The sequence below is a fragment of the Bubalus bubalis genome, chromosome 16, assembly GCF_019923935.1.
Source record: "Bubalus bubalis isolate 160015118507 breed Murrah chromosome 16, NDDB_SH_1, whole genome shotgun sequence".
Taxonomy (NCBI): domain Eukaryota; kingdom Metazoa; phylum Chordata; class Mammalia; order Artiodactyla; family Bovidae; genus Bubalus; species Bubalus bubalis.
This window is the reverse complement of record NC_059172.1, coordinates 55,817,715-55,840,435: the sequence shown is the minus strand read 5'-3', so window position 1 is coordinate 55,840,435 and position 22,721 is coordinate 55,817,715. Positions and strand designations below refer to the sequence as shown.

The window sequence follows — 22,721 nt, the reverse complement described above, 5'->3', positions numbered from 1 at the left end:
CGCGGAGCCTCGGAGTTCTCCCGCCCCCAGAGGTCAGAGGTCACGGGGCCGCGAAGGAGAAGCTTTGCGTCGCGGCTTCCCAGTCCTAGGCAGATGGCGCCGGCGCAGCGTTGTCCTCTTTGCCGCCAGACTTTCTTCTGCGGTCGCGGGCACGTCTACAGTCGCAAGCACCAGCGGCAGCTGAAGGTGGCTTTGGAGCGGCTCCTGCCGCAGGTACGGACGGGAGGCTGGAGGGGACCATGGGCGGCCTGGGGCGGGGCTGCGGGCGCGGCTGTGAAGGCCCGAGGGCTGGGATCTGCGGATCCTGCCGGGGTCCTACTTAGCCTGTCCGCCTTGGCATCCTCTCCGCCGCAGGTGGAGGCCGCCCGCAAGGCAGTCCGCGCCGCTCAGGTGGAGCGTTACGTGCCCGAGCACGAACGATGGTGCTGGTGCCTGTGCTGCGGCTGTGAGGTGCGGAAACACCTGAGCCATGGAAACCTGACCGTTCTGCACGGGGGGCTGCTGGAGCATCTGGCCAGGTGAGCGCCGGGCCCGGAACCGCATACATTAATAGGTGTATATTAATCTACAAATAAATGGAGGGAGGGTTTAGGGTGGGTGAGAGGAAGAATGTTATTGTGATTTGATCAGATTGGATGATTCAGTCATCTTGTAGGCATGGCCAACCCTGAGGGGTAGCGGCCTTATGGTCCCAGTGGTCCCAGTGCTGGGGTGGCCTTGATTGGACAACTGGCTCAATCAAGGTTCCTACCCATCACTTCCTCTCAGATTGTCACCTTTATATTGGAAGGGGGAAACTGGAGATCTTGAGGAAACTACTGTTAGTATTCTCTCAGCCTTGCCCAGAGACCCAGGTGTCAGTTTGCATTATTTATCAAATGCCATGTAATATTCTGTAATCTATCATTGAGATTACTTGTCCTTTCCATTCTCAGTCCAGAGCACAAGAAAGCAACCAACAAATTCTGGTGGGAAAACAAGGCTGAGTTCCAGATGAAAGAGAAGTTTTTGATCTCCCCCCAGGACTTTGCACGGTAAGTCATTCCTTCACATGATGAGGTAGCAGAGTGTGGATTCTTTGCATGTGTCGGGAGCTTCCTCTACTAATTGGACAGTTTAGAAAGGACTTCGTTAGTGTCCATTGTCTTTGTAGCCCTCATTATTCTAGGCACCATGTTGAACACAAATGAAATATGACAAAGTCCTTGAAAGGTTTATAATCTAGTTGGGGGTGGGGGTGGGATTTACAATGTGTTTAGCAAATAGGCTTCCCTGGTAGTTTGGACGGTAAAGCGTCTGCCTACAATGCGGGAGACGCGGGTTCGATCCCTGGGTCGGGAAGATCCCCTGGAGAAGGAAATGGCAACCCACTCCTACCTATTCATGCCTGGAAAATCCCATGGACTGAGGAGCCTGGTGGGCTACAGTCCATGGGGTCGCAAAGAGTCGGACATGACTGAGTGACTTCTCTCTTCTCTTCTCTAGCAAATAGAGAAGTATATAATAAAAGCTAACCATAGTCAACTATTTAAGTATGTGACAGACTACTAAGTTTCTTTAGAAATAAAAGATGCTTTTTATAGAGTGCAAAAATCTGATGCTCAACCAGTACCCACTTTTAATAGTTTTAACTGGCCTTGGAAGGCCCCAACTACCTGGAGTGCAGGAAGCTTGGCAGCACAGAGGGGGTGAGTTGTGACTGCCTCACAAAGAGGACTCATGCAGCCTCACATCACCACTTTCATTGGGACTGTATTGAGATTATGGCGAGTGGAACCCAAGGGGATCCCAAAGCCAAAGTTAAGAAAATACATAGTGTTTATCATTCCTTTCTATTCAGTGTGGAGAATAATGAGGAATTAAGAAGTACTTAAATCCCATCACCTTGTCTTCCCGGTTCAGACTGGGAGGAGATAAGAAACTGAGGCCAGGGACGCCCCTGGTGTGCATTCCAATGCAGGGGTTTCCCATCGATCCCTGGTTGGGAGCTAAGATCTCACGTGCTTTGCAGCCAAAACAGAAACAATATTGTAATAAAGACTTTAAAAAAAGTGGTCCACATCAAAAATTTTTTTAAATTAAAAAAAGAAATAGGCCCTTACTTGTCACAGTCTGACCCAGCTCTATAGAATTTTTGGTGGATGCATAAAGGGTAGTTAGCAGAAAGGTTATAATTGAGAATTATATGGATGGACTCTTTGAACTTTTTATTTAAATATAGTTTTGATTTTTAAACTTTATAAATTTCAAGCTCACAGAAGACAGGGCCAGGCCAGGCTTGACTGATTTGACCCGTAAAGATACAGATAAGCCACTTTTAGATTCAGGCAGCTTATTATATACATAGGCAGTGAAAAGTGCCAGCTTCCCAGGTTGTCCCACACCCCAAAAAGAACCATAGTGATACAAATAGGGCTGGGTGACTGTAGCATGAACTGTGGGATACTGTTGTTGGGGCGCCAAGACTAGACTGCAGCTACAGGGTTTATATCTGCAGCTCTAATCCGAGAGCAGAAAGCCCCATACACCATCAGAACTGGGAGTTAATGAAAAGCTGTTTCGTAACGGCCTCCCGTGAGCAATGAGACGAATGGGAGATGGCTTCCTAGCAGTTCCTTTGAGACCTCCTATCCTCTTATGTTCCGGGAGGATCATGCAGACCTTCTGCTAAAACTTTGATAAGCTGCAGTTCAAGGCTTTGCCTGTAAGGACTGCCAGGGCACCATGGTAGAGCCATTCCCCTATATAAATGTTTTACATAGTAAAATTAGGCAAAGACAAATCATCATATAACTTAAATTGATAACAATGACAAAAGAATAAGAATTTAAGTAACATCTTAAAAAAAAATTTTTTTTTTGGCTGCTCTGGGTCTTGGTTGCTGCATGTGTGCTTTCTCTAGTTGTGGAGTGGGGGGCTACTCTCTAGTTGCAGCTTACAGGCTCCACAGTGCTGGTTCAGTAGTTGCGGGGCACGAGCTTAGTTGGCTTGCATCATATGGGATCTTCCAGGACCAGGGATTGAACTGGTGTCTCCTGCATTACAAGATGGATTCTTAACCACTGGACCACCAGGGAAGCCCAGAATTCAAGTAACATTTGAAAACAAAAATCTATTTTCCAAGGACTAAAGAACTGCAAAGAAATCTTGAGCTTTGCTTAGTAGTCTCGTTGATAGTAGTACTGATATTATTCAGATACTTTTGTGTGTATTATAGGATAAAAACTACTGCAAATATATTGTGCCAGATATGGGACAATTTGGACATCAGAAAGGGTAATTGATTTTTTTTTTAAAGTATGGTAATGGTTTCATAGGCTGTTCCTTTTCCCAGGAAATGCATACTGAAAAATTTAGAATTAAGTCTCATGTTCTTGGGAGAAAGGAAAAGAGAACTGGAGCCAGTATGGCAGAATGTTAACAGTGAATCTGGGTGAGAGGTACATGGGTGTTCATTGTACTACTGAGATTTGGTTTCTGGGAGCCTGACACTATTCAGAATCCAGAGAAAAATGATCTACTGAGGATCTTTTCACAACTGGCAGGGACTGGGATTCTGGGGTGACTTGCCCCTTTCCTTTTTAGATTCAAGAAATCCATGGTGAAAAGTCTGGATTCCTATGAGGAAAAAGAAGATGAAGTGATTAAAGAGGTGAGTTAAAGGAAAGGCCTCTGAAGGACCCAGCCCCACCTTCTGGTACCTGCCTAAGTCACCCCTCTCCCACAGATGGCAGCTCAGATCCGAGAGGTGGAGCAAAGCCGGCAGGAGATGGTTCGGTCTGTCTTAGAGGTTGGTTTCCCTCGGAGGAGCCAGAGCAGTATCCAAATCCACTGATTCCTGGTTCTCCCAGGTCCAGCATTTCACCTACCAGCTCTTCTGATGAAAAATTCATGGACTCCATCTGTTTGTCTTGAATTCCCTTCCCTGCCCACCAGGGGGCAGGGCTTATCAGTGGAGAAAATGTGGGCATGGCTGGGAGGGAGGGAGGTTGCCAGATGGGGCAGTATCCTCAATTTGTCAATTTGTTTACTTCTGGAGGTGGGGAGCATGGCCTAGGCAAATTCTTAAGCATTCTAGACACATTTATTTTTCCTGAATCAAACTCAGCCTCAGACAGTGCCAGACCCAGAAGAGGGCTCTTCAGCACCTGGAAGCCGGAAAGGGACAAACAGGTAAAAGACTGTTAGGAAACCTCTTATTGGACATTCTGATACCTCTTAGAACGTTCTGTAACTTTGATCAGGACATGGAAACAAATCTCATTCTTGCTGTCCTCATGGCTAAAGGACCTTGTCTGCCAGCCTGGCTCCGGTTTGTCTTTTTCAGCCAAGTAGCCTCCACCTCACAGCAGCCCTCATACTTGGACCTGCCACCAGCCCCCGAGCTTGACTGGATGGAGACAGGACAGCCTCTGACATTCATTGGCCATCAGGTACAATGGGAAAGGGCTAATGCCCCCTCGGTTCCCGGGACACCCATCTCTCCTGGCTTTTCTGTGTATTCTGACCATTCCTGTGTTCGCAGGCTTTTCCCTCTTGCTGCCCTATTCCACAGCATCATGTGCTCATTCCTCAGCCTCCATGGTATCCACACGACCCCCGCTGTCACTTAGGAGCGCCAACTCCCAAATCATCCCGTGCAGAATCCAGTTCCAGCTCAAAACAGGGACACTTACAGATACCCACAGGCACCTAACCCCCACCACTCCTTTTTAGTAATTGTAGACAGATTATCACCTTTTTTTCATCTCTCACATTCCCTTAATGAGTATGCCCACCTCCTTTTTTTATCTCTCAGATTTGCTCAGTGAGTATGCCTTGTCTCCTGAATTTGGCCTCTATTTCACCTTGGAACAATCTCTACTCCTCCTGCAATCTTGTGCCAAACACGAGAAATAACCTCATCACCTGCTATCTTACATCCTATCCTCCAGCCTCCTGCTATGCTCTTTACTTTTGAACATGTAATTGCTATTTTTTTTAAACTGAGGGATAATTGCTTTACAATATGTGTTGGTTCCTGCCATACGTTGAGTCAGCCATAACTATGTCCCCTCCCTTTTAACTTTGCTCCCACCGTCTTAAATGACATGTCTTCCTTCCCTCCTCTACTTACCCATACCTTCCCCTTCAGCTGTCCCTTTTTCATGGAAAACTTATAAATGTATGTCATACCATGTAAAAAGCTGTGAATGTAATTTGTGTAACTCATACTTAGTTCTCTTCCCCAATAATATGTACGCTCTGTGAGGAAGGCGTTTTGTTTACCTACCATGTAGTAGGCACTTTATTTTGGGACATCTCCAGCCTGAGCCCTTGAGTCTGGTGGGGACAAGACTGTCTTTTAGTGATCTCCTACGCTCTGTGGGATTTAACATAAACCCAGGGCAGCAGCAGCATTGTGGCAGTGGTTCCATCCACCTCCTGCACAATTTCTTCCTCTAGGCTGAGTATCCTTATCATCTCTTGGCTTTCTTATATAATTTTCCCCCCATCTTCCACTACAGGATACACCAGGAATTGGTAACATACACTCAGGTAAGGCCCACGGCAATGTTTCTCAAACTGTAAGAGGTTTTTCTTTTTAAGTTGTAGGTCTTTCACTGGTAGGAGGGTATCCGACACATATGTCAAATGCATCTAACTCAGAAAAGTAACAGACATACGTTTACCTGTTTACCAGATTTTTTTACTTTCATATCTAAGGTGTTTTAATGTTAGTAAATGTTGGGACATGGTAATTCTTACATGGGTTTTTGTACAACCTCTGTATTTTTTAAAATAATACTTAATATTTTTATATTAAAGAGAAACAAGAACTATAAGGATAATTCTTTTATAGCAAGAATACATGCAGTTGTAGAGACAAAAATAAGGGTATCAACTAAATAGGGTCCTACTATATAGCACAGGGAACTGTATTTAATATCTAAAATTACTTGCAGTTGAGGGTCAGAGTCTCTGTACCTTACATAATGCCCACCATAGCATTAGACCTGCCACAGCCAGACAGCCTCTTTGTGTTTCAACTAAGGGAAAAAATATTTTGCCTGAAAAACGGAACACTGCAAAACTAGCTTAATAAACATGTTTTTCAAAAGAAGAAAAGCATCTGATGAAGAACCTGTATCTTCAATATATGAAGACCTCTCAAAACTCAATAGGCTTCCCAGGTGGCACTACTGGTAAAGAACCTGTGTGCCAGTGCAGCAGATTTAAGAGGGGTTTGATCCCTGGGTTGGGAAGATCCCCTGCAAGGGTCATGGCAGCTCACTCCAGTATTCTTGCCTGGAAAACCCCAGAGACAGAGGAGCCCAGTGGGCTACAGTCCAGAGTCAGACACAACTCAAGCAACTTAAGCATAGCACAAAACTCAATAAAGACATATAAAAAGTTGGTCATCAAAACAGCTAGAACTATGGACTTATCTGGTGCTTCAGTGGTTAAGGGTCTGCACTCAATGCATGGGGTGTAGGTTTGATCCCTGGACAGGGAATGAGTTGACCATGTCACACAGCAAAAAAAAAAAAAATGTATGTATGCAGAGCTCTTCAGAGAAGGCAATGGCACCCCACTCCAGTACTCTTGCCTGGAAAATCCCATGGACGGAGGAGCCTGGTAGGATGCAGTCCATGGGGTCGCAAAGAGTCAGACACACCTGAGCGACTTCACTTTCACTTTTCACTTTCATGCATTGGAGAAGGAAATGGCAACCCACTCCAGTGTTCTTGCTTGGAAAATCCCAGGGACGGGGGAGCCTGGTGGGCTGCCATCTCTGGGGACGTACAGAGTCGGACACGACTGAAGCAACTGAGCAGCAGAACTCTCATAGACTGCTGATGAGAATGCAAAATGGCGTAACTACTTGGGAAGAGTTTAGCAGTTTCTTTAAAAGTTGAAAAAATCTAAACGTGCCCCAACAAATCTGAACAATTGAAAGAATACTCTACAAAGAAGGAATAACTGATACCTGCAGCACACAATCTCAGAATAAGGTAGACGAGAGTACACATTATATTCCATTTATGCAAAATTATAGAAAAGGCAAACTATAGCAACAGAACACACATCAGTGGTTGCCTGGGCCTGGGAAAGGGGTATAAAGGAGGTGCGCTAAAAAATAATTTAAAAGGGACACAAGGATACCCGGTGTGATTTTACCCCAAACATTTCAAACTGTACACTTTAAACGTGTGCAGTTTGTTATGTCATGCCTCCAATAAGCTTGCTGCTGCTGCTGCTCAGTTGCTTTAGTCATGTCTGACTCTGTGCGACCCCAGAGATGGCAGCCCACCAGGCTCCCCTGTCCCTGGGATTCTCCAGGCAAAAACACGAGTGTGTTGCCATTTCCTTCTCCAATAAGCTGAAGCCCCTCTAATTCCCATGGTCCAGAACTCCTCAAGTGTTTTCATTTCTGCTTAAAGGGTCTTCCTTTTCCAGGTGCCACACCTCCCTGGATGGTCCAAGATGAGGACTGTAGCTCTGGGAACCAACAAATAGGACCCTCCTATGAAGAGTTTCTTAAAGAGAGTAAGTTAATACAAGAATGGTGATGGAGGCTTCCTACTCTATAAGTCTTTCTACTCAAATAAAACTGCTCATTGTAGAGGAAAAACAGAAACTGAAGAAACTCCCACCAGACCGAGTTGGGGCCAACTTTGACCACAGCTCCAGCACCAGTGCCGGCTGGCTGCCCTCTTTTGGCCGGGTCTGGAATAATGGACGCCGCTGGCAATCCAGGTACCAGCCCAGCGTCAGGACCTCAACCTGCTCCCCCCACATGGAGATCTCACTCTTTGTGCTGCTAACCTTTCATTTCTTTTCAGGCATCAATTCAAAACTGAAGCTGCAGCAAGAAACAAACAGCAGTCACATAAAGGAAAAACGCTAATGGCTTCCTGATGTATTTCCAACCACCATAAGGCTCAAAGCCAAGGCAACAAATCTGTTATATGCTATTATCTTGTAACTACCTTTCTTAGGAACCAGACAAACCCACTTATTTAATTTAATAAAGTTTTATTTTTCAGAATGTACAGCTGGTGGGACCTGTTTAAAAAAATAAAAAAAAAAAAATCAAATCAGAACTATAGACCCTTGTGAAGGGGATGTGTACTTCATATAGGAGCCCCAGGTTCACGAATCTTCACCAGCTCACCTGTTCATGCATCTTCACCAGCAGCTGGGGCATCTCCACCCTTGGTGTTTCTGGTGTAAATAACTTGAGCTCTGTGCTTTGAAACCAGTTTAATAAGTCCTAGGAAAAGAGGACAAAATTTTCACACAATAGTACTATAAAAACTCAACAAACTAGAAATGCTCAATTTAAGCATGACTTTAGGAGACATGCCTACATTTCTTGCTGATAATCTAATCTGACTCACCCCTTAAAAAGAAGGGACTCATTACCTGCTCTTGGGATGGCTACCCTCACAACACTTTACTGTAATCTGAAAACCACTGTTTCCACTGTTAGGCACTACCAATAGCCTAGATTACATGCTAGAATTGTACTGCTAACTTCTACCTACTGCATTTAAAATACAAACTAAGGTGCAAAAAGCATACAAGCCAGTACAACACACTTTTCTCTCACCTTTACTAAGGAGTTCCTGAAGGGCTGCTCTGGCCAGGGAACCACGAATCTTCAGTCTCTCAGAGACGACAGCTGGAGTTATAAGCTTATAGTTGGGAACTTCTTTACAGAGTTTGTCATATGTTGCTTTGTCAAACAAGACTAGGTTATTGAGTTTGTCCCGAACTTTGCCTTTGGACCACTTCTGCTCACCAAAAAAAAAAAAAAAATCAGTGCTCTCCAAAGAACCATTATTTCCCTTCTCTGGAACAACCTGACTCAATTGTTACACGGTTGCACAGCTATACAAGAGTGGGTCTGTCCCTTGGGCTGCAGAAACCTATAAAATTCAGAATCTGCAAACACTCAGCAAATTAAGGTTGAAATAACTATAGAGCCAAGTTCAAAGTAAAAGAGACTTTAGTTACTGCTGAAGGCATTGGAGACACTACGTTGGTGGGAAAAATAAACTATCTTTGAGGCTTTCGGATACTGGCTAAGCCCCACTAGCCCAATTAAAGTAGCTCAGTATACACTTTGTCATTTCTGAGTAGCATATACACCCCCGTTCTTCGTATGAGTCAAAACCAAAACGGTGATGTGAGTATAAACTCTTATTAACCTGACTCTAAACCCCGCAACCTTACAAGCCATTTGCTACAGTATACGGAAATGAGACTAGACGTCCCCAACATCCCTCACCGTTTGAGGAGCTTTACTCCTACCTTCTTTTTGGCCTTGCCCCCAGATTTGTTCACTGGATCTTTGTCTTTCTTGGCCGACTTTCCGGCATCTTTCTTCTTCTTGTCGTCCTTGGGCGGCTGTAGGAGAAAAGCCGGAATGCGGCCAGGTCACAAGGCAGCCCTCCACGCTCCCGCTACTCCTTCGCCCCCCACCCTGCCCAGACTCCACTACCGGAGCACATGGGGCAAGCTACAGCCCTCCCATCTCCACACGTGGCCCGACAGTTATGTAAGCCCTCCTACGATGCTGTCCCAAACGCGAGCCGGCACTGCCCGCTCCCAGAACCACGCCAGCTTCCCCTACCCCAAGCTCACCATAGCGAAGCCCGGAGAGCAGCTACAGCCACTGCAGCCTCGTTAAGATGTCGGACAAAAAGGAAATGCGCCCCGCGAGCAAGCCCAGAAACCTCCGGCCGCAGCGATTGCTTCCGGGACAAGGGGCGGAGCAACGCAGAGGAAGTTGGGAGAAGCAGGTCGGGCTCAGGCCCGGAACTGGCTGCCGGAAGCAGGGTCCGCCTCCGCAACGTCACACTCTCGGCGTTATCCCTGGCTTTTCGATTTTGCGGCCAGTTGAGAGGCAGTCATATTTTACACTTTCCTGGCGCTAAGATCCGGTAAAAAGGAAAGGAGAACAATTTTATAGGTCCCGGCAACTAAAGTCCCTGTGTTAGTGACACCCAGGCGTGCTCCAAGTGCGCAAGAGCCTCAGCGGGCCCCGCGGGCGCCGAGGGCGGGCCCCGTGCTGCGCTTCCGGGGCGGGGCCGGGAGGAAGAGGCGTATCCTAGTCCGGCAGCCTCGGCGGCAGCTATGGCGATTTTCAGTGTTTATGTGGTGAACAAAGCTGGCGGCCTTATTTACCAGTTGGACAGCTACGCCCCACGGGCCGAGGCTGAGAAAACTTTCAGTTACCCGTTGGATCTGCTACTTAAGTTGCACGACGAGCGTGTGCTGGTAGCTTTCGGCCAGCGAGACGGCATCCGGGGTGGGTTAGGCTCGGTCCCGGGGCGCGGCGGGGTGGGGGGGGGGGGGGGCTGGGGAGGCGGGGCAGGTGCTGCCTCGGTGGGCTGCTATCTCTGGGCGGGGGAGCGGATGAAGTTGGGGGCCGGGTAATTTGTACCGTTGGCGGGATCCGCAGTCTGAGGCTTGGTTGACGGTTAGCTTCGCCATTGCAGTGGGCCACGCAGTGCTGGCTATCAATGGTGTGGACGTGAATGGCAAGTATACGGCCGATGGGAAAGAGGTGCTGGAGTACCTGGGCAACCCTGCTAACTACCCGGTGTCCATTCGATTCGGCCGCCCTCGCCTCACCTCCAATGAGAAGCTCATGCTGGCCTCGATGTTCCACTCGTAAGTCCCACAACTCTTCCTAGATTCTGTCCGTCTACTCTTGGCCCACAGGCTGACTGGATTAGTGTAATTCTGCGCTCAGAGACTTGCTGACTGGCGGTGCTTACCTTTCTCTAAAAAAAGTAACACAGGCCCTCAGCTGTGTCCCACTCTTTGTGACCCCCCCCCTCCCCCCGCACTCGCCATGGACTGTAGCCCACCAGACTTCTCTGTCCATGGAGTTCTCCAGACAAGAATACTGGAATGGGTAGCCATTCTCTTCTCCAGGGGATCTTCCCCACCCAGGGATGGAACCTGGGTCTCCTGCATTGCAGAGGGATTCTTTACCATTTATTTGAGCCACCAGGGGCGCCCCATCTACATAAATCCATTCCATAATTGTGGGAGATTTTATTCCTTGGCCAAACCTTTGCTTGTTTTTCTGATTGAGCTTGAGTAATAGAAAATTCATATTTATGACCGGGGTCACAGCAATCTTTATCAATTGGCCAGGTGAGGGGAGTCCATCTAGTCATACCAAGAGTGACCTGAACATAACTATAATTTTTTTTTAAAGTAAATTTTCTCAGGGCCAGCCAGTTAGAGCATTTGAGGGGAGAAATCCACTAAGGTAACCCAGAACTACTAGACATAGGTAATTGGTCACAAACCCAACAATTGGGTTGATTTCTAAAACTAGCATAGGATCATGCCCACGATAAAAAACATTTGATTTGTATGCCAAGGTTCATGAAGTCAAGAAAATATAAATGATCGTACAAGTCGTGTCAAGGATTTGGGGCAAGTTGTCCACCTCCAGTGTCTTCTGTTCTTCTTGGTGTGAGTGTAGGGTCCCATCAGCTTTCTCTGCCTCCTCCTAAATTGTCAGTTCTGTGTCATGAAAAGAATTGATCCAGTATGACTAGGCTTTAGGTAATGCTGGCAGTGGTGTGATTTTGTTTGCCTAAGTCACCTTCTCTTTCCTGAGTTTTAATGTGTTCATCTTTAAAGTAAGGTAAGATCCTTTTCTGTTGTCAGTTGTATTATAAGATGGGTTGGATATGCATAGTCAGCTGGTGGGTAAACATGGCACGTAATCCCAGAGTGTTAATTTTACCCAAAGTTTTCAATGTACTATGTTTTGTAGCAAAGTGTGAATATAAAATACATGCAGAATTCAAATGGATTCTTAGGAAATTTTGATACTGCTGCTTCTATTTCAAGTTGTAATTTAAGTGTTCAGAAGATAAGGGTCACCTCGGTGGAAAAGTTTGAGAAGCACTCCTCCCTTATAGTGATGAGGTACATTCCCAACTTTGCCTTTCTTGCAAATAGGCTGTTCGCAATCGGCTCCCAGCTGTCTCCTGAACAGGGCAGCTCAGGCATTGAGATGCTGGAGACAGATACATTCAAACTGCACTGCTTCCAGACACTGACAGGTACGCGCTTCCAAACAGGCCAGAGGCATGCGATGGGTCTGGTTGGAGGAAGGCATTGACCAAAGTTGGCTCTGGTAAGCAAGGGGGTGGTGGTTAGCCTTTTCTGGGACAAGTGCACAGTTATTTGTTTTGTGAATCTAAAGCCAATATTTAATCTTGACGCCAGTTTTGTCCATGCTCAGCCCTCGTTATCCTGTGCGCAGATAAACTCACCTTAGTGTTCTCTCATGTTGCACACATTTTGGAAGGTGTAAGTGTTGTTCCAAAATGAAACTGGAATGCCGGTTGAAAATGGCCTTTGGATCCTGAGTGGCATGTCCTCACTTCGTGAAGGCAGAGCACTGAAAACTGCCTGAGTTTGTTCCCTGCCTGGCGCTTTCTGCTGAGGGGCACCCAGGCCAGAAGTAAGCGACAGAGCTAGAACCCAAAGCCTAGTCACTCAGTCAGCTGGGTGGTGCTATAAAGTCATTTCACTTCTCTGCTTTCACCTGTAGATTCAAAGGCTTGCTTTTCATGCTTTATGAGGCAATAAGGATAAAATAAAAATGAGCATATAAAGTGCTGTACAAACAGGACAATATTATTTGCTGATTCTCTACCCTTTGGTAATCATTCATGGTCCCTCTCCAGGGATAAAGTTTGTGGTGCTGGCGGATCCTAGACAGGCTGGGATAGATTCTCTTCTCCGAAAAATTTATGAGATTTATTCAGATTTTGCCCTGAAGAATCCATTTTACTCCCTGGAAATGCCCATCAGGTAAGCGGTCCCAGTCTGTAGATTCTGGTCAAAGCCTCCTTGTTTCCTTTCCCTGTATTTTCTTCCCCAATGTCATTTTGAAGTGTAATAGAATTATTTTTAAATAAAACAAAAGTAACTAGCCTTTCACTTACTTATTCTTTGAGAAAGCAAGGACTTGCCTTGAGGTTCATGGCCTTCAAGCAGAGTTTCCACTGGCTCTGCCTCTGTACCCACGGCGGGGAGAGAGCCAGGCCTAACACTTTGTCCTTACTTGTGCCTCCTGGGCCTGGCGTAGGTGTGAACTGTTTGACCAGAACCTGAAGTTAGCCCTGGAGGTGGCAGAGAAGGCTGGAACCTTTGGACCTGGGTCTTAGGCTGAACCTGCAGTGGACCCCACCAGATTCTTAAGAGATCCTACAGCGGGAATCCTTCGGTTTCCACTTTGATGGAGATCCTGGCAGCATTGTTATTGTACTTGAAAATGGGAGGATGCTGAGCCTGATGACATGTTCTGATCCCGAGCCTTAATACCATTCTGTCTTTCTTCCTATATCTATCATGGTCCTACTTCCCAACTCTATACAAATTATTTATAGGAGGTAGGCCCATAAATGTTGTAATAAACATTCCTTTGAGCTCAGTGTTTGCTATCCTAATTGATGGTTTGGGGGAGAAAACCTCAGAAGGGGAAACAGGAATGATAAGGGAATTCAAGGAAGCTGAGATACTGTGTTCCAGTAGAAAACAAAACAAACATATATTCATTTAGTGAATGAATGAACATGGGACTTGGAAGCAGAAGTCTTGGATTGCCACTGACTTCCTGGGTGGTGTAGTGATGATAATAAAAACGATGGAACATTTATCAAGGGCTCACAGCCAGGTTTTACTGCTTTATCTCACTTCATCCTCTCCCTTAGCTCAGGATGTTCATCCTGTTTGTGTTACAGATGAGATTTAGCAAAGTACAAACTCTCTGCTTCGAAGTCTCAAAGCTACTTACCAGCAGATCTTGAACCTAGACTTTCTGACTATACTGTTGCCTCCCTCCAGCAAGTTATTTAAACTGCCTGACACCCAGTAGCGTCATCTCTAAAATGTTCATTGAATTCTGCAGTATGAAGTTGAAGGCAGAAGAGGCAGGAGCTTAAAGGAGTCCATTTACCCTTCAGCTTTCCCATTCCAGGGGAATGAAGTCTCTCTTGGGGTAGAGAATGCAGGTATTAAGGGAGTATTTCCCAAAGGAAAGCTATCTCTGGCTTGTATTACACCTTTTGAAAGAATGATTCACTGACAAGATTAGTATCAAATCTAGTTTTAATTCTCTATAACAAATCTTTCTACCCTCCCACCTATTGTACCCTTTGTATTGGTGAGAGTGACCCTTTGGCCCTGGAGTCCAAGGTATTGGCAGGAGCAGTTGCCCCCCTGCTGAGGCCTTCTGGCAGAAGTCTTGGGCCATGGCTGCCCAGCTGCGGCAGGCAGGATGGGATGAGATGAACACAGGATGGGATTCAGGAGAGGGAGAAGGGTATAGGAGACACCCTAAGTGCAGGGGCTTCCTATTTGAAGTCAGGAAATAGGAGCTAATGGAGTCCAAGAACAAAGGTTGTCCTTTAAATAGAGATGAGATGAGCTGGGACCTCATTAACTACTGATAACTTCTAGTGCCACGTAGATAAGGGAAAAGGCGCAGAAAGGGAAAGTCAAAGGTGTTAGTCAGGACGGCCCCCTCCCTCCTTTCCCTCCCTACCCCCACGGAGGGGAAAGGCCACAAGTAGGACAGGATGCTCCGAGCCTGCGCCGTCTTCACTCAGCCTTCTTGGGCACTCGGCCCATCTTGGTGCGGATGTTTCGTAGAAGGAAGAAGGCACCTGTGCTGGCCGCACAGATCACCTCAGCCACCCAGAAGGCTGTGCTCCAACTGTAATGTTTGGCAATGGTGCTGAAGGGCAACCCAGCCAGAAAGCCTCCCACTGTCAGGGAGGAGGAGAAGAGCCCGTGTCACTGTGAGGCTGGAGCCAAAGGGGCTTAATCCAGCCCCTTGCTGGCCTGAGTGCAAGGCATCAGTGGGGGTATCACTTACCATTGGCCATGAGTCCCACAATGGCATGGGAGGTGCCACACAAGTTGGGAGGGGCGCACTCATTGGCTATAACTCCAAACAAGGCAATGGGACCATAAGAGGAAAAACCAAACACAGCTCCCAACACCAGGATCCAGAGCTGTAAGGGCGGTGCAGGGTGGCAATTAGAGTTTGAGAAAGACTGCTACCTACCTGCCCTTGCCACAGGAGAGAGTGTTTGGCCCTGGGAACAAACAATTGTAAGGAGAAAGTGGCTCCCGCATACAGACCACTTCCCAATACAACTGACTACAGGACTGGCGGAGCAGGGGCCACACTGAACCAACCTAGGGGCCTGTGTGGGTAGGTGAGGGAGGTACGGAAGCCATCCCTCTTGAGTTAGATGCTGTCCCCTCTCAAGATTTGTGCAAGCCGGATTGGCTAGGGACGAGGCAGAGCGGGGTAGGATAAAGGTGAGACACACCAAGAGAAAAACCAGAGATAAAGATGGAGCACCTCATTCTCTGTAAAGCCTGTGAGCTCAGCAAGAGGGTGAAGAGCTGGAGTCCAGAAAGCAGTATCCTAGAGGAGCACAGAGAGGAGAAGAAACCAGGCCCAGAGTCAAGGAAGGGCACCAGAGCACAGAAGAGGGGAACTGAGGAACGAACTGCTGAAAAGGACAGTCCGAGAAAGGCCAGGGAGAGGGAGACAGAGTCAGTGGCCCTTGCTTTCTCATCCTTGTCCCTGCTGTGAGCCAGGCCCTCTTTATTTACCTTGGGGGAGTCACTGGTCACAGTGGCCCGGAAGAGGTACATGGACGCCGTCATGCCAGCCATCATGAACAGGAGCAGGCCATGGCGGGGATTCCCGTAGATGGACAGCCCTGCCTGTGGGCACAGTCCTGGCAATGTCAGGCCCCAGGAGCAGCAGAGAACCCCCACCCCTGGACTCTGACACAGCAGGCCTCTGCTGGCTGGTCTTTGGCAATCCCACTGCAGTTCTTGGCCCAGGGCAGCTCTGGGAGGCCCTGAGACTTGCTTATTATGTTCTGAGGCCAAACTCCACAACATCCCTTCCTCCACCTGGGGCAGGCTCGAGGACATGGGCTGGCAGGCTGCACCCAGTTTTCCTGGGGCTGTGGAGAAGCTAGGCGGAGAGAAATGCTGGCCCTCCTTGACATCATTTAACTTCATCTCCACATTCTTAATGAAGAAAAATATCCTGGAAACATTCCCACTTCAGCCAGCCTAAACCAGCACATGCCAAGCTGCATGTGCCTCAGGGCTCCCACTTCTGGTGTCCCAGTCATGCTGGGAAGATTTAAAGGGACCCTCCTCCTTCCTGTCCCTTCTGCCCACTCACCTTGGCCATGGCCCGGTCTGACAGGTAGCCAGCTGCGATGCTGCCTACAAGGCCCCCAACCTCCAGGGCACTCATGTAGGAGCTACCTGCAGTGAGGAGTTGCAGTGGGAAGAGGGAAAGGGAGGGTGGAAGGGCGTTACACCTTGGGGTTGTCCCAGACTGGCTTAAACCCAGAGACGCACAGGGTCCCCAAGAGTGACTGACTACGGCTGCCTGAGTAGTATCTGGCCTCAGGAAAAAGGAGGGGGGATAAAGGGAACTGGGCCTGAATTTCCCATCCCCTGCGTTGGCTCCTGCTCCCTAGGCCTGCTCCATCCCAACACTCATCTCACCCACGAGGGCAGACTGTCCTCTCTCCTGGATGAGGAAGAACTGGCCCCAGTCAGTACAGCACGTCTTTACTCCAAATACCACAAGGTAGCCGGTGGACAGCACCCACAGGTAAGGGGTCAGCAGCAGCTCCTGTAAGGTACTCTCCTCCTTCGAGGAGCCTGGGGGTGGGAGGAGGCCAGGCCTCAGACTCTGCTCCAGCTGCCCTGCCCCCCTCAAGCCCCCACCACTCATTAACTAGCCACAGGGACAGAGTCCATCCACATATACAAGGATCAGCACAAAGGTACCCCTCCACTGCAAGTCTCAACCAATGAACGATACTGTGAGAACCAGTGAGGATGGAGGAGGTACCCAAGACACTTAAGCTTAGGATGCTGTCCACACAAGGAACTGGCTTTGTTATAAGGAAGGACCAGGCTATAACGTGAGTCATAACATTTGTTGGCTGTGCCACTTGGCTGGTACTACTGTCTCAGGATAGAGTTTTACTTACGCCCCCACCCACTCCATCACCATCCCTCCCCTGACATCCATTGGCTAGCACAGGGCCAAGCATACAGCCATCTTCAGTGAAAGTCTGCCACATGAATGATGAAGGTTCCCAGAGGTTGGCTTCAGTGGGTACTCACCCTTCTTGCCGTTGGAGGGGGTGGGGTCCAGGTTTTGGAGTCCAACATCAGCAGGTTCATTGCGGATAAGCAGGAGACAGAGGAAGGAGACAGCTACACACAGTGCCCCAGACAGGGCCAGCGTGGCGCGCCAGCTGTAACTCTGGGCGAGGATGGTTGCCAGGATGGGGCCCAGCCCTCCAGCCAGGTTCATGCTGGTTGATAGGATGGCCCACCAAGTGCCAAACTGAGATGGCTCAAACCACTGTGGGGCAGAGAGGAACAGAGTAGGTGCCCAGACTCCAGTCCATACGGAAGGTGGGGTCAGGTGGGACAGACCCAGGAGCTCACATTACAGGAAAGAGGCAGAGGGCGCTTCTACTTGACAAGGCCAATTCCCTCATCTGCCACCTGATCCCACCACATTCAGCCTCCTAAAATATCTTGACAAGCAACAGGAGCTGGGCTGAAACTCCTGAGGAACCTGCTCTGGGGTGGAGGTGCCGGCGCGCCCATGTGGTCTTTAGGTGTCCTCTCTGCCAACCTAAACTGGCTCTTCAGAAGCACTCACCTTCCGTAGGACCTTGCCACATGGGGGCCAGCCCAGCCCCTGTGCCAGGCCATTGAGGAACCAGAGAGCAGCAAAGACAGGCACTGCGGAGCTCCAGGAAAAGACTACGTTAACCAGGCCAACCAGGAGGAGCCCAGAAGAGAAGAGCCAGCGAGCACTCATCTGGTCAGACAGCACCCCGCTCACAAACTTGCTGATGGCGTAGGCAGCGGACTGGCTGCTGGTGATGAGCCCTGCAGAGGAGGAGAGCAGGGAGCAGGACAGCTGGGGGGTTAGGGATGGGGCAAAAGCACAGGAGGGTGGAGGAAGTCAGGGGGTCAGGTGTGCAGAGGTGCCTGGCAGGGTGAGACAGGTTCCTTCCAAGAGGGAAGGATTCCTGACATTCATTCATGGTGTCAGGCTGTTCCTTCTGTCTCTCCATTAGCATTAGCATTAGCCCCAGGCTGACCCATGACTTTTCAGCCTCTTGGAGAGTTCTAGCAGCAGCTGTCAGGGGGCAGGACAGCCCTCCTCCCTGAGATTCTCAAATACCTGATTTCCCCCTTAGGGCCTCTGGCAGTTATGTTGCCCCATCTCTGAACATGGGGGAAAGGCTTAGAATTGGAGTCAAGGACCTTATTCCTCCTGAAGGGATAGTCTGCTAGACCACATGGAGTCATTGTGCCAAATCCCCAGTTGCCAGTGCTCACAATGTCAGCAGCCAGCACTCACCCTGTGGTCTAAGCCTGCACCCACAGAGATGCAGAAACTGCTCAGAATCCCCCTAACACACAGTGTCTCTGGGACACCTGTTGGTCACAGGCACACATGCACACACACATCAGAAACGCAGCTGTCAGACATGCATAGACCATACCCACAGTCCTTTACCTGTGCCCACTGACATGGATCTCAGAGCTTCCTCATCCTGCACATGCACTGTCCCTTGGGCTCAGCTGTGCAGACAATCCACACACATTCCGCGCCTATACCCACCACACTGCACAGACACCCAGCTTGTCCTACTGGTCCTGTGTTCCTGGGCCCACCACCCAGCCCTCCTAGGACTCACCCAAGTCATCTTTGTCCAGAGGGATCTCCTCCACCAACGACGGCATGACAAAGGAGAAGGTCTTGCGGTTGAAGTAGTACAGGCTGTAGCCTCCAAACATGGCCGAGAAGATCACGGTTCGGTAATAGCCGTAGCCTCGGGCTGCCATGGTGGCAAGAAGCAGGCCCTACTGGCTGGGACACAAAGTCTCTGACCACGGCTGGGGCTGGCGGGCTCTCAGTGCCAGGTCTGCTGAGTTAGGCTTTTTCTGCTCCCTCCTCCACCCAGCCTCCCAGGCTCCCTTTATAGCCTCCTTCTGGACAATCATTAAGCCTGGGGCGGCTCCTAGGGAACCCGGTGTCCTGAGGGAGACAAGAAAATAGGAGATTACTGACGCCCAAGCTGTGGGGGCTGGAGGGGGTTCGGGAGGGAAGGCAGTGTCCCTGACCTGGGCCAGCACTCGGTGTCCCCAGGATTTCTTTCACGGCGCTTCCGCCTCCGCGAGCCTAAGAGACCAGCGGTGATTAAAGACTTAGCCTAATTACTTTTGTCTCCTTGCGCCCAGGGGAGGCAGGGGTGGGATGATCCTGCCGGCTTCCTCAGCCACTTACCTCATTCATTCAGGGAAAGTTTATTGAGGGATTACTGGTTGCGAGGCACTGCACTAGGTGCTGGGTTAGTTTCTACACATACACATTCAATCAGACACGAACTCCAAACAACCTCTCTTCCAAGTCTTCCAGAGTTGAGTTCAAGCCCTGTAACTCCCGATGCTTCTTGGCACACGGTGGGGTGTAACTGTTTATTGATAGTTGCAGAACTGTAAGCAAGGGGAGGCAGGAGAAACTCCCCAGCTCAAGACACAGTGTCACATCGAAAGCCCCGTTAGGGGCTGAGGTCTGATCGCCTTTACCCTTGACGTCAGTATGGGCTCCGGTCTGGCAGGCTGGGGCTTCAGGGACCGTGACCTGACAGCCCGTGGGCGGGAAGGTGCAGCGGCGGACTCCCGGCGTAGTCCCCAAGCGCCCCGCTTCCCAGGGCCCCGACAATACGTCCCTGGCTTTTCGGCTCGGTGGGGAAAGCAACTGGAGCAGAAGGCGTGGGCGCAAGCGGAGCAGTTGGCCGCTCGGAGGCCCCAGAGGCTCCTCGCTTCGGCGGCCGAGTGGCTCGGCCTGACGGGGTGGAACCGAGTGGTAAGAAGGGGAAGGAGGGAGCGAGGCGGCGTGCTCTCGGCACCTGCCCAGCCCCGTGTCCTCAAGATACCCAGGACACCCGACTCCGGCTGGGAATGGACGAGGGCTGGAGTGGTGCGGAGACCCCAGGACTCGTGTAACACAAAGGAGCCGACGCCGACTGGTCCCAGACAGTGCTTTGGCGGCCCCTCGACCCAGCGAGTGCCCTCACCCCTGAACCGGCAGCCGCAGAAACAGCTCCGTGTGGGGTAGAAAGTTGGGCCTGCGACAAAAGAGCCGCAACACCTGACACTCGCGCTCCACTCCCGCCCTCAGGAGACGCCCCTCCCCCGCACACCGCCCCCTACCTGAACAGAGGTGGGAGCCGGAGTAGTAAGGGGCGGGGCCGGCCGGGCCTGTCGCGCGCATGCGCCCGCGCCCTGAATGGGGCGGGGCCTCCGCCTGCGGCTTGCAGTCTTGAGAGTCAATCCTGCTCTAATGGTTTAGGTTTAACCTAGCGGGTCACCCTGGTCCTCGGACGAGGACAGCGCCGCTTAGGGGCTGGAGTCATATGTTCCCTTCTTAACTGATTGGCTTCGAGAAACCATTTTTCAGTAAGTGCCTCCGGCTACCAGTCACTGTTCTCACAGTCTGGGAGATGTCTTGTGTTTTCTGTAAGAAATTAGTGCAGGCCTCAGTAAGCACAATTTGAACATTTATCTTGTGGTCAGACTGTTGGGGACATAGTTAAAATAGCTGGAGTGTTTAAAGTGTGGACCCTGAGTAAAGCTTAAATTCGAATTCCGGACCCACTACTTGGATCAGCGTGACCCTGGGTAATTAATAATCTGTATGAGCCCCAGTTTATTACCAACCTCATAGGTTGATTGTGAGGGTTGAACAGATTTAGAGCTCCGAAAATTTAGATAACTGCTTTCATCGAGTATATAAAAGAATTGCTGAAATTATTTTAAGTGCTTCAAAGTTGAGAGTACAGCTGTGTTTTGTTTTGTTTTTTTAATCAATTATCTATTTTTTGGCTGCTCTGGGTCTTCAGTTGCTGTGTGGGCTTTCTCTAATTGTGGTGAGCGGGGTCTACTCTCTCATTTTTGGTGTGCCTGCTTCTCATTGTGGTGGCTTTGCTTGTTGCTAAGCATGGGCTCTAGGGTGCATGGGTTCAGTAGTTGTGGTGCACACAGGTTGCTCCATGACACGTGGGATCCTCCTGGACCAGGGGTCGAATCCGTGTCCCCTGCACTGGCAGGTGGATTCTTAACCACTGGACCACTAGGGAAGTCCCAAGAGTAAAGCTCTTTTAGAGTGATGTTAAAAACACAGCAGCAGGTCCAAAATTGAGTTGCTTATGCTAAGCCCCACATCACCAAAGGGAGTCTTCATTACAGTTTTGCCTCTCCCAGAAATGGGATCTTAAATAAGTTAATCAGGAGTTGCCTGATCAGTACTAGTTATATCATCTACCTGATAGATCCTCTACCATTCCCTAAAGGAAAGTAACCTGGTAATAACCAATCTGCTTTTTGCCTAGTTTAATTCCTTGTTCCCTTAATTTCTTGTTCCTTCTACCTATAAAAGCCTTTCATTTTGTACAGCTCCTCAGAGTGCCTTTCTAAGTGCTGGATTGGATGTGTCCTGATTTATAAATTGTTGAATGAAGTCAATAAGATCTTTAGAATTTACTCAGTTGAATTTTGTTTTTTAACAGCAGGAAAATGATCAGGAAAGGGAGGAGGTAGAGGAGAGCCAAGATAAGATAGGACAATTTGGGGCTGAACTTGATTAATTGAACAGATATCTACTGAGCCAGAGCCTAGTGTATATCAGGCATGGTGCTTTCATGAGGTAGAGCCCAGGGCCAGGAAAACGATTCTCTCCAAAATCAAGCCATATCAAAATCTGTACTTCACCTAGCAGACAGGGAGCCATTGTTCCCCCCTCACTTATTGTTAAGGTATAAAATACAAAAGGTATGAAAACAAAAAAAAAAGTGCAAATCTTAAGTTTACAGCTCAATGTTTTGTTTTTTAAAAACATACGTTAATGCCCTTGTAACTACTGCTTAGATTAAGTTAACTTTCCTATCACTTTATTTTGGAAATGTTCAAACCAATAGAAAAATTGCAAGAATACCCTTCACCTCTCAAATGTTAAATTTTTTGCTATGTTTTGAAAATCTCCATATAACTATACATGTGTTTGTTGTTGAATCATTTGAAAGTTAGTTGAAGGCATTGTGAAGCTTCACCCCTCTATATTTTAGCCTGTATTGCCCTAAGAACAAGGGCATTCTCCTATATAACTAACTACAATGCTCACTTTCAAAAAAATGTTTTTGTTAATATATAGTCCACATTTAAATGTCTCCAATTTTTCCAAAGATGTCTTTTAGAGCTTTTTTAAAATCCAGAATCCAATCAAGGATTATATGTTGCATGTCAGTCATTCAGTCCAGTCACTCAGTCATGTCTGACCCTTTTCAATCCTACGGACTGGAGCACGCCAGGCCTCCCTGTTCATCACCAACTCCCAGAGTTTACTCAAACTCATGTCCATTGAATTGGTGATGCCATCCAACCATCTCATCCTCTGTCATCCCCTTCTCCTCCTGCCTTAAATCTTTCCCAGCATCAGAGTCTTTTTCAATAAGTCAGTTCTTAGCATCAGGTAGCCAAAGTACTGGAGTTTCAGCTTCAGCATCAGTCTTTCCAATGAATATTCAGGACTGATTTCCTTTAGGATG

General features: G+C 48.6%; 4 protein-coding genes across 11 annotated transcripts; 2 read left to right on the top strand and 2 right to left on the bottom strand.

The window, feature by feature from the left end:
* Positions 1–8,036, top strand: CENATAC (centrosomal AT-AC splicing factor). Of its 2 annotated transcripts, XM_006078661.3 has the most exons (11): positions 14–213; positions 355–518; positions 936–1,034; positions 3,586–3,652; positions 3,728–3,790; positions 4,109–4,173; positions 4,328–4,433; positions 5,508–5,538; positions 7,441–7,530; positions 7,608–7,740; positions 7,827–8,036. In XM_006078661.3, the coding sequence occupies exons 1-11, from the start codon at positions 94–96 to the stop codon at positions 7,900–7,902; spliced, it is 1,014 nt and encodes a 337-aa protein (XP_006078723.1). In that variant the 5' UTR covers positions 14–93; the 3' UTR covers positions 7,903–8,036. The 2 variants fall into 2 exon arrangements, with proteins under 2 accessions (XP_044785575.1, XP_006078723.1); XM_044929640.1 differs by lacking the exons at positions 5,508–5,538; positions 7,441–7,530; positions 7,608–7,740; positions 7,827–8,036 and adding an exon at positions 4,526–5,185 and having other exon boundaries at positions 1–213.
* On the bottom strand, positions 8,007–9,795 carry RPS25 (ribosomal protein S25). The gene is made up of 5 exons (XM_006078660.4): positions 9,634–9,795; positions 9,301–9,396; positions 8,597–8,780; positions 8,159–8,257; positions 8,007–8,049 (listed from the first exon to the last, which is right to left on the bottom strand). The coding sequence occupies exons 1-4, from the start codon at positions 9,634–9,636 to the stop codon at positions 8,163–8,165; spliced, it is 378 nt and encodes a 125-aa protein (XP_006078722.1). The 5' UTR covers positions 9,637–9,795; the 3' UTR covers positions 8,007–8,049; positions 8,159–8,162.
* A 41-nt stretch (positions 9,796–9,836) lies between these two features.
* On the top strand, positions 9,837–13,462 carry TRAPPC4 (trafficking protein particle complex subunit 4). Of its 2 annotated transcripts, XM_006078662.3 has the most exons (5): positions 9,837–10,300; positions 10,491–10,665; positions 11,980–12,083; positions 12,714–12,840; positions 13,118–13,462. In XM_006078662.3, exons 1-5 carry the CDS (start codon positions 10,126–10,128, stop codon positions 13,194–13,196), a joined length of 660 nt encoding a protein of 219 aa, XP_006078724.1. In that variant the 5' UTR covers positions 9,837–10,125; the 3' UTR covers positions 13,197–13,462. The 2 variants fall into 2 exon arrangements, with proteins under 2 accessions (XP_006078724.1, XP_025122579.1); XM_025266794.2 differs by lacking the exons at positions 9,837–10,300; positions 11,980–12,083 and having other exon boundaries at positions 10,530–10,665.
* Positions 13,463–14,121: 659 nt separating this feature from the next.
* SLC37A4 (solute carrier family 37 member 4) lies at positions 14,122–20,448 on the bottom strand. 6 transcript variants are annotated; one of them, XM_044929637.1, is made up of 12 exons: positions 19,705–20,298; positions 19,403–19,589; positions 19,240–19,297; positions 18,813–19,153; positions 17,762–17,994; positions 17,212–17,455; positions 16,582–16,740; positions 16,250–16,335; positions 15,661–15,774; positions 15,404–15,469; positions 14,909–15,047; positions 14,122–14,798 (listed from the first exon to the last, which is right to left on the bottom strand). In XM_044929637.1, the coding sequence occupies exons 4-12, from the start codon at positions 18,958–18,960 to the stop codon at positions 14,632–14,634; spliced, it is 1,356 nt and encodes a 451-aa protein (XP_044785572.1). In that variant the 5' UTR covers positions 18,961–19,153; positions 19,240–19,297; positions 19,403–19,589; positions 19,705–20,298; the 3' UTR covers positions 14,122–14,631. The 6 variants fall into 6 exon arrangements, with proteins under 6 accessions (XP_044785572.1, XP_044785573.1, XP_006078727.1 ...); XM_044929638.1 differs by lacking the exons at positions 19,403–19,589; positions 19,705–20,298 and adding an exon at positions 20,332–20,350; XM_006078665.3 differs by having other exon boundaries at positions 19,403–20,298.
* Positions 20,449–22,721: the final 2,273 nt, after the last annotated feature.